Source organism: Phycodurus eques, chromosome 14 (assembly GCF_024500275.1).
Source record: "Phycodurus eques isolate BA_2022a chromosome 14, UOR_Pequ_1.1, whole genome shotgun sequence".
Lineage (NCBI taxonomy): Eukaryota > Metazoa > Chordata > Actinopteri > Syngnathiformes > Syngnathidae > Phycodurus > Phycodurus eques.
The window spans coordinates 5,299,113-5,313,392 of NC_084538.1; the positions used below are offsets into that span (position 1 = coordinate 5,299,113).

The following is a 14,280-nucleotide window of genomic DNA, read 5'->3' on the forward strand; positions in this document are numbered from 1 at the left end:
ACAACTACGACGGGGTTATCCCGAGTACTCAAGTAACATACAACGACTGGAAAAAAACAAAAAATCTACTTCAGTACGGTAAGGACGTGTTTGTACTTCGTTACTTCCCACCACAGTTTTCGCGGTACTTATTATGGCGCGTGCACGCGTAATAGCAGGCTAGCGTGCCGCCACTTGGACTGGACCCGAGATGGTGAGCACATCTTCATCACATACAAGTACTGTACGTACTGCATGTACTGTACTATCATTTATTCACCCCCACTTTGTCATCTGATTACAAGTTGACCAAAAGCCTCACTTTATATTTAAATGCCTCGCGTTTAAAAAAAAAAAAACAACAACAAAAAAAACAATTTAAATAGCGGGCTCTTTGTTTAAATAGAGCGCAAACTACTAATTGGGTCGAGGTTCTCGAGGCCCGGGTACAACTTATTTTCAGGCGGGAGCCGGACAAAACGAGGACTTTTGGAATTGATTTCCATCCATTTTGTGCAGTGCTTGTTTATATAAAATGTGAATGGAAAAAAAAAAAGTAAAATAGACACAATAAACACAGTAGTGTGTTTTAATCCTATAATAACTCGCGCTGATATTTCTTCTTTGGATTCTGATCAATTTACTTGAATTACCCAATTATTTAAAAAGTCAAATGCATTTGGGAAAATTTTTTATTTTACATTTTTTTGGTTTTATTCTTAATTTATTATTATTTTTCAACAAATCAAACGTGAATGTGTATCTAAAAAAAGCCTAATTTGAAACCCCAAACGTGGTTTAAAAATGCTACGTTTTTATTAACCATTAATTGGTTAGTTAAAATCTATTCATTCATGTTTTATTCATATTTTGTACTCATATTTTATTATCTATCGTGACAAAAAAATGTGGATTTTTTATTTTTATTAATCATACAAAGAATTCTAAGGTGTGAATATTTTTGAAAAAATTCCACATATTCCACATATTATATTTGAACTTTGTTTTGTTTTTAACCTCATTTATAGCTGACCTGGCACATCTGTTTGATTTGAAAATCAAAGTTCATCAAGTTTACTCTAAACGATAGCGGGGGGGTGATTTACAACGGGAATGGTCGGAGGTACGTCGAGGGGAAACTTTTATTTATGATGCTCCGATGGTGGGAAAACGTTCCAGACATAAAAACGTCACAAAATAGCTTTGTAATTTCATGAAATGAAACAAACAAGTTCATAAATAAACGCCAAATGTTCGTCATGCACTAATATAAGAATGGCATCGTCAATGAGAACGCTTCCTCATGTTTTGATGAGCTCATTTAGCAACACGAGAGGCCAAGGCAAAAAAAACAAAAATGCATCCCACCCAAAATATTGTTTGCATTTTGGGGGGAAGCAATATTTATCTCTGGCTACCGTTTCTGTACATTTTTGAGGGGGGATAAATTCGACAATTATTGGCTAAATCTTTGTCACTTACACTTTTGGCTTAAAAACATTTAAGAACAAATATGAATGATGTGTATTGTTTTTGTGTGTGTATATATGTAGCCTTACACTGTATGAGCTAATACAGCCAAGAGTCTTTTTGGGAATGATGCAACAAGATTTTCACACGTGGATTTGGGGATCCTCTGCCATTCCTCCTTGCAGAGCCTCTCCAGTTCTGTCAGGTTGGATGGTGAACGTTGGTGGGCAGCCATTTGCAGGTCTTTCCAGAGATGCTCAATTGGGTTTAAGTCAGGGTTCTGGCTGGGCCATTCAAGAACAGTCAAAAGAGTTTTTCTGAAGCCACTCCTTTGGTATTTTAGCTGTGTGCCTAGGGTCATTGTCTTTTTTGAGGGTGAACCTTCGGCCCAGTCTGAGGTCCTGAGCACTCTGGAGAAGGTTTTCGTCCAGGATATCACTGTACTTAGCCGCAACCAGTCGTCCTTGTCCCTGCAGCTGAAAAACACCCCCACAGCAAGATGCTGCCACCACCATGCTTTACTGTATTGGACAGGTGATGAGCAGTGCCTGGTTTTCTCCACACATACCGCTTAGAATTAAGGCCAAAAAGTTCTATCTTGGTCTCATCAGACCAGAGAATCGTATTTCTCACCATCTTGGAGTCCTTCAGGTGTTTTTTTTTTTTTAGCAAACTCCATGCGGGCTTTCATGTGTCTTGCATTGAGGAGAGGCTTTGTCGGGCCACTCTGCCATAAAGCCCCAACTGGTGGAGGGCTGCAGTGATGGTTGACTTTCTAGAACTTTCTCCCATCTCCCCACTGCATCTCTGGAGCTCAGCCACAGTGATCTTTGGGTTCTTTACCTCTCTCATCAAGGCTCTTCTCCTCCGATTGCTCTGTTTGGCCGGACGGCCAGCTCTAGGAAGGGTTCTGGTCGTCCCAAACGTCTTCCATTTCAGGATTATGGAGGCCACTTTGCTCTTAGGAACCTCGCGTGCAGCAGAATTCTTTTTTAACCTTGCCCAGATCTGTGCAATTCTGTCTCTGAGCTCTTCAGGCAATTCCTTTGACCTCATGATTCTCATTTGCTCTGACATGTACTGTGAGCGGCAAGGTCTTGTATAGACAGGTGTGTGGCTTTCCTAATCAAGTCCAATCAGTATAATCAAACACAGCTGGACTCCAATGAAGGTGTAGAACCATCTCAAGGATGATCAGAAGAAATGGACAGCACCCGAGTTAAATATGTTAAATATGTGAGTGGGTCTGAATACTTAAGGGTGTGTGATATTTCAGTTTTTCTTTTTTAATAAATCTGCAAAAATGTCAACATTTCCATTGTTTTGTTCAGTCAATATGGGGTGCTGTGTGTATATCAATGGGGGGGGGAGAGAAACGAACTTAAAGGATTTTAACAAATGGCTGCAAAGAGTGACAAATTTAAGGGATCTGAAAACTTTCCGTACCCACTGTATATATATATATATATATATTCTGGAATGAGCAACTTTTGCCTTTAGAAATAATGAAAGACATACAATTATTTTGAAAGATTTTTAATTTATAAAACATTCAAAGCATTTTGGGGTAAGCGATATTTATTTCGGTTGACTCTTTTTGTACCTTTTTTAAACATTCTCTACACACTACTTGTACATTTTTACATTTGTGCCACTTAAATATTTGGCTTTTAAAAAACAATACATAAAATTATCATTGTTAATACTGAAACATATTTTATATAACTAAAAAAAATATTTGTAATGAATTTATTAAATAGTCTGCGTTTTTGGGGAAGCAACAATAATTCCTCTATACTGATTTTGTACATTTTTTCCTAAATTCAAACATTATAATAAACATTTTTTTTAAATTAACTGGGCTTTTTTATGACGAGAAAATAAACAAAATATTTCTAATTCATGTGTAAAAATTCCATTTTGAAATATAAATTTAAAAATAAATATATAATACATTTTTGATTGTATTTTTTCAGTTAACGCTGTAAATTTGCTCGTCCCAATTTGTGACAACGAAGTGTTTTCCGTGTCTTGATTAAAAGCTCACAATCTAGTTTACGGGCATGTTGGTGTGCGTGCGTGTGTGTTTTAAAGGCTTCCCAAAGAGAATATATGGTTTTGCGTTTATGCTTAAGCAACATTAAACCTTAAATAAGGCCTTTAATTAGCAGTTTTCCATAAAATGAAAGGAAGGCCTAAGGAACGGCACATCTCAGGGAATTTCGCCGTGGACTTTGGTCCAAACGTGCACAAAAATAACAGATAAACAGGATTATTTGGGAATTTTAAAGAGGAAATGGCGAGTGTACACCCTTTACTCTTGAAAAAAAAAACACACACAGAAAAAGATACCCAATGAGTGGTTATATATAAATAAACATTGGCTGTAAAGTATAATGTCACATTTTGTCCTGGCTGCCGTTCGGAGAGGAGTGAGACCTTCTTCACGGGATCATTACCAGTGTGACCAGTCCAAACCACGTTTGTGTGTGTACATGTTTATTTATACGTGTGTGTGTGTGTGTTGTGTGTTTACGCCATGCACTTCTCTGCAGAATGCTTAAAAACCACGCTCACCGCCAAAAAAACTTTTTTTTTGGGGGGGGGGGGGGGGGGGGGTGACTTGGGGCCAACATTTGCGAGTGTCAAGCCTCCCACGCAGAAGCCAGTGGTGGCGCGTGATTATAGCACACAATGTCAAGTAGGCTTTTTATACCCCCGTTGATTGTATAGCGCGATATTCAACCGTCAGCAACTTTGGTTACATGGCATTCGTGTGGAGAGAGTTGAAAGAGTTGACTTTGGTTCTCCAAAAAAGATTTCTATCCATGCATTAAAAGAGGAGAAAAGTATCACGACACAGCAATATTTTGGTGTGGTTTCATAATACAATACAGCTATATTTGTGCTGTAAAGTACCAAGATAGTGATTTCAAAGTATCACAATACGGTGATATTTTGATGTAATGTAGCACCGTACAGCAATATTTTAGTGTAAAGGAACAAAATAGTAGTATTTCTATATTTTTATCCAGTATCGGTATAGCAATATTTTTGGCATAAAATATTAAGAGTGATATGTTGGTGTCAAGTATCATCATACTGTGATCTAAGTAGCACCACAGTGATATTTTGATGCACGGTATCATGATACATGGATATTTTAGCATTGGATAATGATATTTTGGTGTAAAGTATTACAATACAGCGATATCTTTGTGTATCAAGATAGTGATAAAGTATTACAATAAAATGATATTTTTATGTAAAGTATCGCGATACAGTGATATTTTGGTGAACAGTACCATCATTTTAAAAATGAGGGTTAGCAAAAGTTCTGAATGTTAAATTTTTTTTTGTCGATATTAATTCAAAATGTGTTTTGTACAGAGACGATTTTGTTTTGTGTCAGTAATTGTGCATCGCAACAAAGAGAAGAACAAAGCTTGGAATTGAACAACTTTATTGCATTTTGCGTTCTACACTTTTTCCTTCAGCGCAATCCGCTCGGCTTGTGCGCGGGATCACGCCGTATTTTTAGCTTTGCCAGACGGCTACAGATAAAACCGTTCACGAGGCCCGGCGCGACTTGCGCCATCTTCTTGTAATGAAAGAGTCTCCTCGGGAGTCCGCGGCTTCTCTTTCCGTTCTAAACGTCGTCGACGTCCGCTTCGAGTGCTTCAGAGCTGTCGGCTGAGCTTGTGGGCCTGGCGCTCCTTGGCGTTGAAGGCGTACTTGGTGTCCTGGAGCTGGTCGATGAGCTCCCGGGCCTCGCGCATGTCTCCGGCCAGCTGTCCGTACTTTTCCACCAGCTCCTGGTTCTCCCGTCGGAGCTCCACCACCAGCTGGCTCAGCTCGTCGTTCTGCCGGCCGCAGTGCGCCTTCAGCTGCTCCATCTCGGACAGAGTCTCCTCCATGCGGCGAATCAGGCTCTCCAGCTTGTCCTGGGACATCGTCGTCAACGTCCGCTCCGTTTTGCAGTCTTCCGCCTCGGCGACTGTTGCCGCGCAGGCGATTATTCTCGTCTAATATCCTCCTTGTTCTTCCCTGACACGCTAATCCCATTAGTGGATCTATAATGGGTGATGCCGAGGCCCGGAGACGCCGCTCGGAATTATCCCAGACATAAATGCTAATGAAATCGGACGTGTGGTATGTAAAATTGCCTTCGAAGTCCTGCAAACTGAACAATTCGACATAAAAAGCCTTGTGGCAAAGTTAACTAATCAAGGCTTCCAAAAGTCCTACAAAATTTACATTGAAAAAAATGCCTTCATTGTTTTGAAAATGGCAGTATTAGACAAAATGCCTTGGAAAAACACCTGGAAATTGACATACAACTTTAAATGGCTTCAAAAAGTCCTGAAAATTGAGGTTTATACAAAAATGGACATATTCTACATAAAACAAGTCCCCGAAAATGCCTTTTCAAACTCTTTAAAAAAGTGGACTTATTTAACTTAGAATGGCTTTCAAAAGTCCGGAAGATTAAGGTTTCTACAAGAATGCCTTCAAAGTTTACATAAAGAGTCCCACATTGATTGGAAGGTGTAAACAAAGGACTGCATTCGTTCATTTTCTTTGTTTATTTAAAAAACAAATGGACACAGTTGAACTTGCAAAAAAGACAAATGTTAAAGGGCATGTCAGACCAAACAGTTTGTCAAAAATTATTATTATTTTTTATTTTATTTTTTTTTAAAGTGTATGAGAAGAAAGGAGATGACATGGTGTCATACTCATCACTAGTTGTTATTATTCATATTCATATAAGCTATTCAAATCTTTCGTGTCTCTTGGTCTGGAAGTGTGATGTAGTGCGTAAGGGCATCCTGAGCAGGACACTGAACTCGGTGTAGCTCAGGCAAACAGCACCTGACTGCGTTAGCTTTTACGCGGAGATCCGGGAAAAACTGCTGCATTGGAGTTGGAAGAGAAGATCTGGAATAAATTCCGTCTCGTTGCGGCCAGTCACTCTTTGCACGTCAAGAGCCCGCAAAATTGCCGCATTGGAGCCGGAACACAAAATACGGAATTTATTTGCCTTTTCATTTCTACATAGAGCACACTTTTTTTGTTTTGTTTTTGGTACCCCCCCGATACCTATTCCATGTCGCTTTATATAGAACAGCAACACAGAAAAACGGCAGAAAATGCGTCCAAACAGCGACAAACTTTGGAGTACGATACCCTCTCTCTAACAGCGCTAATACTACCAACTGCTAAGCTGGAAAATTCCAGGGCGACTTTGTAGCCCCGTCCTCTGTGCTGACTTTCCAGACAGACGAGATAGGGGAAGAAGTGTCAAAATGCCAGCTTTTAAAGGCAACGTGAAAGGGGTCGCGGGATTTGAACGCTTCTATTGAAGATTGTGGTGTTCTTCGGCGGGAGCGAAGTGGACAGCTTGGCGGTCGCGTCGTTGAAAGCGACTTCCTGGTGTCCCTGAGCAAGGCACCTGCTGCCCCGATAGTCGAAGAACCGGGAAGGCTCCGTCCTGGCATAAATTAAAAAGGTGGAAAATCATTCTCGCTGAGAGTCAATAAGAGTTTTGCGTTGCTGTGCCTGAGACAGGAGTTGGATTTAAAAAACAAAAACAAAAAAGTCTTTTTATAAAAAAAAACAAAAAAAAAAAACGAGGAACGCCCTCTCTCTCTCCTCTCAGCTGGAGAAAACGAGTCATCCCATCCTGTCACGAGGGAGTTTTTCCATCAGGAAAAGGAAGCTACTCCTACTAAATGTAGAACTGGTACAGCGCCAGCTGGTCCATGAAGGGGCGCACCAGGTTGTCGGTGGCAAAGTAGAAGACCAGGCCAAAGAAGATGGAGATGGGCAGCGCGGGCAGCGCCTTTTTGAAGATGGCCAGCAGCAGCAGCGTGAGACACAAGCCCTGCGAGAGGAAAAACCACACGCCACACAAGGGGGGGGTTACGTCAAGCCGGCAGGCGGGCGGGCAGCTTATTTACAACGGCGCCGCCGGGGGTGGAGTGCGACTTAGCGGCGACTCACAATGAGGATGGCCACGAAGCAGGCCAGAGTCGTGTTCCAATCGCCGCTGGCAGCGGCTGAGGCTTTTCCCACCAGCATGCTGTAGAAGATGAAGTCTCCCAGGCCAAGCTTCACACCGCCTAGGACATAGCAGGGCACACGTGACCTCGGCATGTGCCCCCCCCCCGGCCCCATTGTCCAGACCGCTCCTCCGCCGCCTCGTCATTAGCGCCCTTTTTCCTGAGTGCGCCTCATCTCTGGCGCCACTCGTCTATACGACCTCATGCCCCATGTCTTTTCCCGACCACCCCTTGTCCTTAGCACCGTGTCTCTAGCGTCTTTTTTTCCCCAACTCATTGGCCTCGCCGCAACCCGCATCATCCTTTTACCGCCTCTTGTCCTTAGGGCCCCTTCTCCAGACCACCCTGTGTCCTTCGCACCTCTTGCGCAGACAGTGACAAAATGTCAAAAAAGTGTGTAATACGGATCTGATCCAGATTTTGTAGCGATGTAAACACAACATACTTAATTTTAAATTGTTACAGTATCTCTCGGTCATATATAATCAGATTATCATGTAATTTTGAGTGTTCGCATGTAATCTATTAATATTTTGCTGTAATAAAAAGATAAGATTGCACTCACGCTCCTCGTCGTCATCCTCAACGGGCGGACGGTCCGAGGGCATCTGCTGGATCTCCCGCCGAGTGTCCTCGGTGGACTGTATGGGCCCCAGCTGGTGCTCCTGTTGGCTCACCCAGGACGGCGTGAAGCCGCCGTCGTCTCCCGACAGACCGGACGGCGACGCCGCCGCTGCACACGGGCCTGAGTTAGCACGTCGGGTCAAAACACTGACGCGTGCCGTCGGGAGCCGAGCCTTCACTCACCTTCTTGAGGCACGGGCTGAGACGACGTCGCTTCAGCTGGGCTCCTCTTGGGCCCCGGGTCCGTGTCGGCCATGTTGACGAGCCACACCATGGTCGCTGCGGGAGGACAACAAATTCACATTCTTCTTGCTTTATTTCTAAGTCGCCAGTGTGGTTAGCCGTGCTGGCTCACAGCAAGTTTGCACAGACGCTTCTAATGTGGGGTCCCGCGTGTTCTTCCTGTGTTTATGTGGCTTCTTCCCACATGCCAAAAACATGTATGATATGCATTCTGGGGTTGCTAGATGGAAAAACATGTACGCATGTGTGTTATCATCCATCCGTCCATCCATTTTCTGAGCCGCTTCTCCTCACAAGGTTCGCGGGCGTGCTGGAGCCTATCCCAGCGATCGTCGGGCGAGAGGCGGCGTTGCCAGCCAATCGCAGGGCACATACAAACAAACAACCATTTGAACTCACATTCACACCTACGGGCAATTTAGAGTAGAGGAGCTGTTAAGAAAGAGAGAGGAAAAAAAAAAAACTCTTAGAATTGGGACTGAGCCCTGCCACAAGTAGTTAAATAAATAAATAGTTATTGACACCTCTGCAAATTGTATATTAGTATATAAAATGTAAATACCACAAACACCCCAAAATAATTTATCATTTAAAAATAATCTTAAACCAGTAGCCTTAAAAACAAATGTCTTACAGATGATTTCCTTTTGGAAAAAAAATGCACCCAAAATGCACATAAACATACACATTAGGCAATAACTCTCTGAACCAACCCAGGCTAAACTTAGCACCTCCTCGACGGCTTGTTTTTTCTTCTTGTATTTCAACATAACTTTGGCGCCATCGTGTGGCATCTTAGGGCATTTTAGAAAGTACATTTCTGGGCAAATCACAGGATATGTTTAAAAAGAAAATGCTCAAAATAATCTTTGTTAATGTCATAATTTTTCATAAATCTAGTATGGCTCTCGGACGACTGAGGTGTCTGCAGGTGTCAGAAATGAGCGTACATGAGTAGATGAGGGCAGGAAAAATGGGCTCATTCCTCTCCTGAGCCGTCTCCACCAAGATCCTCAGGGGGCCTTTGGGACACAGCACCGCCAACAGATCTGAACGCAAAAACGGAAACGAGACGGGGGGGTGGTAAGAATGTCTCGGCGGGGGGTGGTACGAGGCAGATCGTGCTCACCGTAGACGGATATGACGGCGAGTATGAGCCAGGCGGTCCACTCGGGTAGGTACTTGATGAAGACCAGCGCCATTAGCGCGCTGATCATGATGAGGTAGGCCTGCTGGAGACGCAGCGGCCCCTTCCAGTGGATGCAAATCATGCCCACCACACCGAAGTTCCAAACAATGACCGACAGCGTCAGGTAGTCCATGGCCACGTTGTAGGTCTTGAACACCTCCCTGGCGGCGCACAGAGGCCCAGGAAATAAGATAAAAAGGGGAGCGGTGAGGGGTGGAATGAGATGAAGAGGGCGCTTACTTGAGGTAGATGTAAGAGAAGAAGAAGAGCAGGAGCAGAGAGGAGATGAAGAGCCAACCTTGGATCACCTACAGAAAAACAAGTCAAGGTTTAACACCGGACGTTCACTTCTACTGCCGTATTGTTTCTGTCCGACTTTTTTTTAAACAGTTCTGCTTGGGCTATTTTGCAAAAACTTTTTAATAGCCCCTTTAACAATTCAGTTTTTATGACACTGTTTGCTATGAATGGTGATGACACAGCACATGTTAGTTGTCATCATTTTGGAAGAAAAAAAAGAACCCTCTCAATTTAAGGACAATATAGCTGAAATTTGACAAAAGTGTGACTTTTATGGAAGGAAAATTTACTATTATTTTAGTTTACTTTTGTTTTAGGAGAACAACATTGTAGTATTACAAGAAAGTCAATTTTACAAGGAAAAACATTTCTAAATTTAAAGGAGAAACAAGCCATTTTGTGTGTGTGTGTGTGGGGGGGGGGGTATTATAGAATAAAATTGAACTGAGGGGGAAAAAAGGCATGATTTTAGCGAAAAAAAAATATACAAGAATAAAGTTGTACTTTAAAAAGTCCTCATGAGAAAAATTGTAGTATGACAAAATAAGTCTATGGTAAAAAAAAAAGAAGTAATTTACGTGAAAAAAAGTAACTATTTTACATTTAAAAGGTCACAATTTTGCAAGAAACAAAAGTGAAAATGAAGCAGAGAAAAAAAGATAATTTGCTGAGAGAAACGTGATTTTAGGAAATAAAACTACCATTATTACGAGAAATGTATTTATTTTTTGTACTGAAAAGGTCTTAATTTTACAAGATTAAAAGGTGCGTGCCAAAACCACATTCTTGTGGGGGTGCCGCACCGCTGTGTGAAAGCGCACAATTTCGCTGTGTTCCGCGTAAAACGATGCTGGCGTTTCATTGTGTCTCAGTGTGAAAGAGGCCGACGGGCGGGCGTGACGCACCCTATAGCAGCGGTACTTGTAGAGCAGCACCAGCACCAGCGTCATGACGATGATGACGGTGATCATGATGGTGGCGTTGAGGATGGAGTTCAGCGCCCGCTGGCCCACCGTGTCCGTATCCTCTGGAAACGGCGTGTAGATCCTGACCGGTGCATAATAACACAAACGCAACAAAAAGACATGAGCTGAAGATGCCAGCTCTCAGTCCGTATATTATTACAGAAATAGGCTTTTTATTTTCTAGAACAAAAGGTGTATCTTTGCCCAAGTAAAGTCATAATTTCTTTCTAGAACAGAGGGTGTATTATATCACTGGAACAAGGTTCTTTTTTTTTTTTTAAACAAAATGTATACTTTTAAAGGAATAAGGTAGTATTTATTTATTTATTTTTAGAAATGGGCATATTACAGGAATATAGTAATTTCTTTTGGAACAAGAATGTGCATTATTATGAGTATTTTTTCCCATATAATTTTTCATGTATTTATTTTGTTACAATTTTGGGATACACCATTACAGGAATAAAGACATTTTTCTCACTGAAAGAAAACACATTTTGACAGGAGTAATGGATTTTTTTTGGAGGGGGGGGGGGCATATTACAGGAATGAAGTAGTTTTGTCTAGAAATATATATATTTTTTTTATTTTCACCAAAGTATTATTTTGGAAACAAAAGGTGTAAAATAACAGGAGTAAAGTAATATTTTTTTTCTTGGACACAAGGTGCACTTTGTCAAAGCCTGGGATAGTATATGAAATGCTGCAATGGCGCCACCAAGTGGCCTCCCCGGTCGTCGTCCACTCACAGCCTCTGTCCGTCATTCTGCGTGTAGAAGCTGACCGACTTGATGGTCGCCACGACGACGACCATGCACAGCGTCACGGGGACGAAGAGCATGATGACGTGCTTGGCGCCGTACTTCAGCGTCAGCTCCTCATCGTCCTCCTCGTCGGCCTCGGCAACATGGGGGGCGGGCCTGGCGGAGGGGGCCTGGCCGTTCTGCTCCAGACCACCTGACCCCCCTCTGGACCGAACTCCGGTGGTCCCGTCTCCTTGGTGCTGCTCGGTGCCGCCATTGGCCTCCTGTTGGTTCTGAAAACACAAGATACATAAATCCACATGAAGCGGCTCATGACAAAACAACAAATATCTGAACTGTCAATGAAGTTTAAGAACTCACATACTTTAGGCTCACAGAAGACTATATATTGTCTCGTAATCGTCCAACTCCTAAAATACACGCGGCGAAATGGAGCAGAGTATAACACTTGCTGAAGTACAAGCAGACGTGCCCAAACACATAAACACGAAGAGAACTTTTGTGCATGACTGTGTGTTTATGTTCAAGCAGTGATACAATTAATAAGATAACTCCAGCATGGTGGTTATAAAGTTGACTTTGACTGCGCAAGCACAACCACACCTTAATGTACACGCAGGTTATAAGTCTCCATTAAGAAATCATTTTCCAGAGAGGGACGGATGGACGGACGCATGCGCAGACTGACACACTTGCTCACACATGTTGCAAGTCTGTATTGCGCAATCGTTTTCCGTCTGTTTGGCACTCACCGCGTTGTTTTCCACATCTTGCTCGTTGTTGGCCATGTTGCAACCTGCCGACACTGGTCCTCACATGCGAGGCAAAACAGGACAAAGTGGTTGTTGCTGCCCTGATAGGAGACACGATGACAGAAAGATTGTGTCAACGGTGACCCGTGACGACCGTTTCACCGATCATTAACACTGACGGCGGACATTAAACGGTGACAAGTATGAGGAAGTGCCGAAAGGAAGTATTCGGGCCACACCAAAAAAGACTAAATAATGACAATTTGAGGAGAACAGTCGCAGATTATACGACAATGAAGTCATAATTTTAGCAATTTCAGGACAATATAGCTGGAAAGAGAACAAAGTTGTATGTTTAAAAGGGAAAAAAACAACACAGAATCGGGACAAAGACAGTCCAATTGTCTTTGTGTGTGTACCGGGCCTTAGTAATAGTGATGATGGTAGCGAGTTAGTACTTTACAGTAGAAAGCAGAAAGCAACTGGTAAATTACCAAGAATATAGGAAATGAGTAGACAGCTTCGATAAGCACGACTAGCTGAACCTGCACGCAGTTATTGTTGTTCTGACTATTTTCTTGTCCCAACCTATAGTAATAATACTATTTAAATTATTTTATGGGGGCACGGTGAACGACTGGTTAGAGCATCAGCCTCACAGTTCTGAGGACCCGGGTTCAATCCCCGGCCCCGCCTGTGCGGAGTTTGCATGTTCTCCCCGTGCCTGCGTGGGTTTTCTCCGGGCACTCCGGTTTCCTCCCACATCCCAAAAACATGCATTAATTGGAGACTCTAAATTGCCCGTAGGTGTGCATGTGAGTGCGACTGGTTGTTTGTTTGTATGTGCCCTGCGATTGGCTGGCAACCAGTTCAGGGTGTACCCCGCCTCCTGCCCGATGACAGCTGGGATAGGCTCCAACACGCCCGCGACCCTAGTGAGGAGAAGCGGCTCAGAAAATGGATGGATGGAAATAATTTGATTGTTTTTACACTATTTCGTTCTATTTTTTCTTTAAACATATATTTTCGTTTTTTTTTTTTTTTTTACACAATAAAGCAAATCCGAAAATGAGAAACATTAAAATCAAAGCAACATTTATTTTCAATGCCAGTGACATTTGCGTGATCTCTAAACGAGGGCGGGTGTGGGGGGAATTCTATTTTATTTTAAGCCCATTTAAGAACCAACCCAGCCCTAATTGGATTTTTCCCCATCAGAATTACATTGCTTGGCGACACATCACCACAACGATAAAATATTTGCCACAAACAATATTGAACAAATTTGGAAGCCTGGAGTGTTTTGTAACTTAACAGAGTCGCTAATGCCAGCTAGTTAGTTAGCAACAATGACATAGCGGGACAAGAATAAGCACCAGCGGCCGCCCGCGCTGGCTGGCAAACATTAGCATATACAACGACTCCGTGTGAATGCCTTTCTCTAGTAGAGGGCTTTAAATAATTCCAACTTACCGTCAACAAACAGAGGCGAATGAATTGGGCGTTGTGGACACACTGAGTACGTTCAATTGGGGCTTTGAGTGAGGGGTACTTTCCTTTCTTTGTTCTTCCTGTTCTCTCAGCCAACTTCCGGGTTGTGCTGTCAAAATCTTGCCTCCCTCGGAGTTAGCTTCCGGGTTTGGTTCCGCACTCGACCAAGCCTACCCGTTTCTACCCAAAAAGCCAAAGGCACTGTCTTAAAAGACGTTAAACAGTTTAATAAACGATTTTTTTAAAATGTATTCAATAAAACCGAGTAATGATTCAAATTGTAACAGCTAATAGCTGTGGATGTCGACTACTTCCTCGAACCACGGCACCACAAGTGGCCTTAACACAAAAAACATTTAACATATTTTCCCCCCATACATATTTAAGAAATTAAATATGAATGTAAAAAAAAACTTCTTTCAAAGTAATAAATTAAAA

At 42.5% G+C, this 14,280-nt stretch overlaps 1 protein-coding gene across 4 annotated transcripts; it reads right to left on the minus strand.

The window, feature by feature from the left end:
• Nucleotides 1-4,895: 4,895 nt before the first annotated feature.
• psen1 (presenilin 1) lies at nt 4,896-14,151 on the minus strand. 4 transcript variants are annotated; one of them, XM_061696850.1, is made up of 11 exons: nt 13,825-14,151; nt 12,352-12,452; nt 11,585-11,871; nt 10,776-10,917; nt 9,811-9,878; nt 9,511-9,731; nt 9,332-9,430; nt 8,322-8,417; nt 8,080-8,247; nt 7,456-7,563; nt 4,896-7,336 (listed from the first exon to the last, which is right to left on the minus strand). In XM_061696850.1, exons 2-11 carry the CDS (start codon nt 12,385-12,387, stop codon nt 7,158-7,160), a joined length of 1,404 nt encoding a protein of 467 aa, XP_061552834.1. In that variant the 5' UTR covers nt 12,388-12,452; nt 13,825-14,151; the 3' UTR covers nt 4,896-7,157. The 4 variants fall into 4 exon arrangements, with proteins under 4 accessions (XP_061552834.1, XP_061552835.1, XP_061552832.1 ...); XM_061696851.1 differs by having other exon boundaries at nt 7,456-7,574; nt 13,825-14,149; XM_061696848.1 differs by lacking the exon at nt 13,825-14,151 and adding an exon at nt 11,964-12,009 and having other exon boundaries at nt 12,352-12,451.
• Nucleotides 14,152-14,280: the final 129 nt, after the last annotated feature.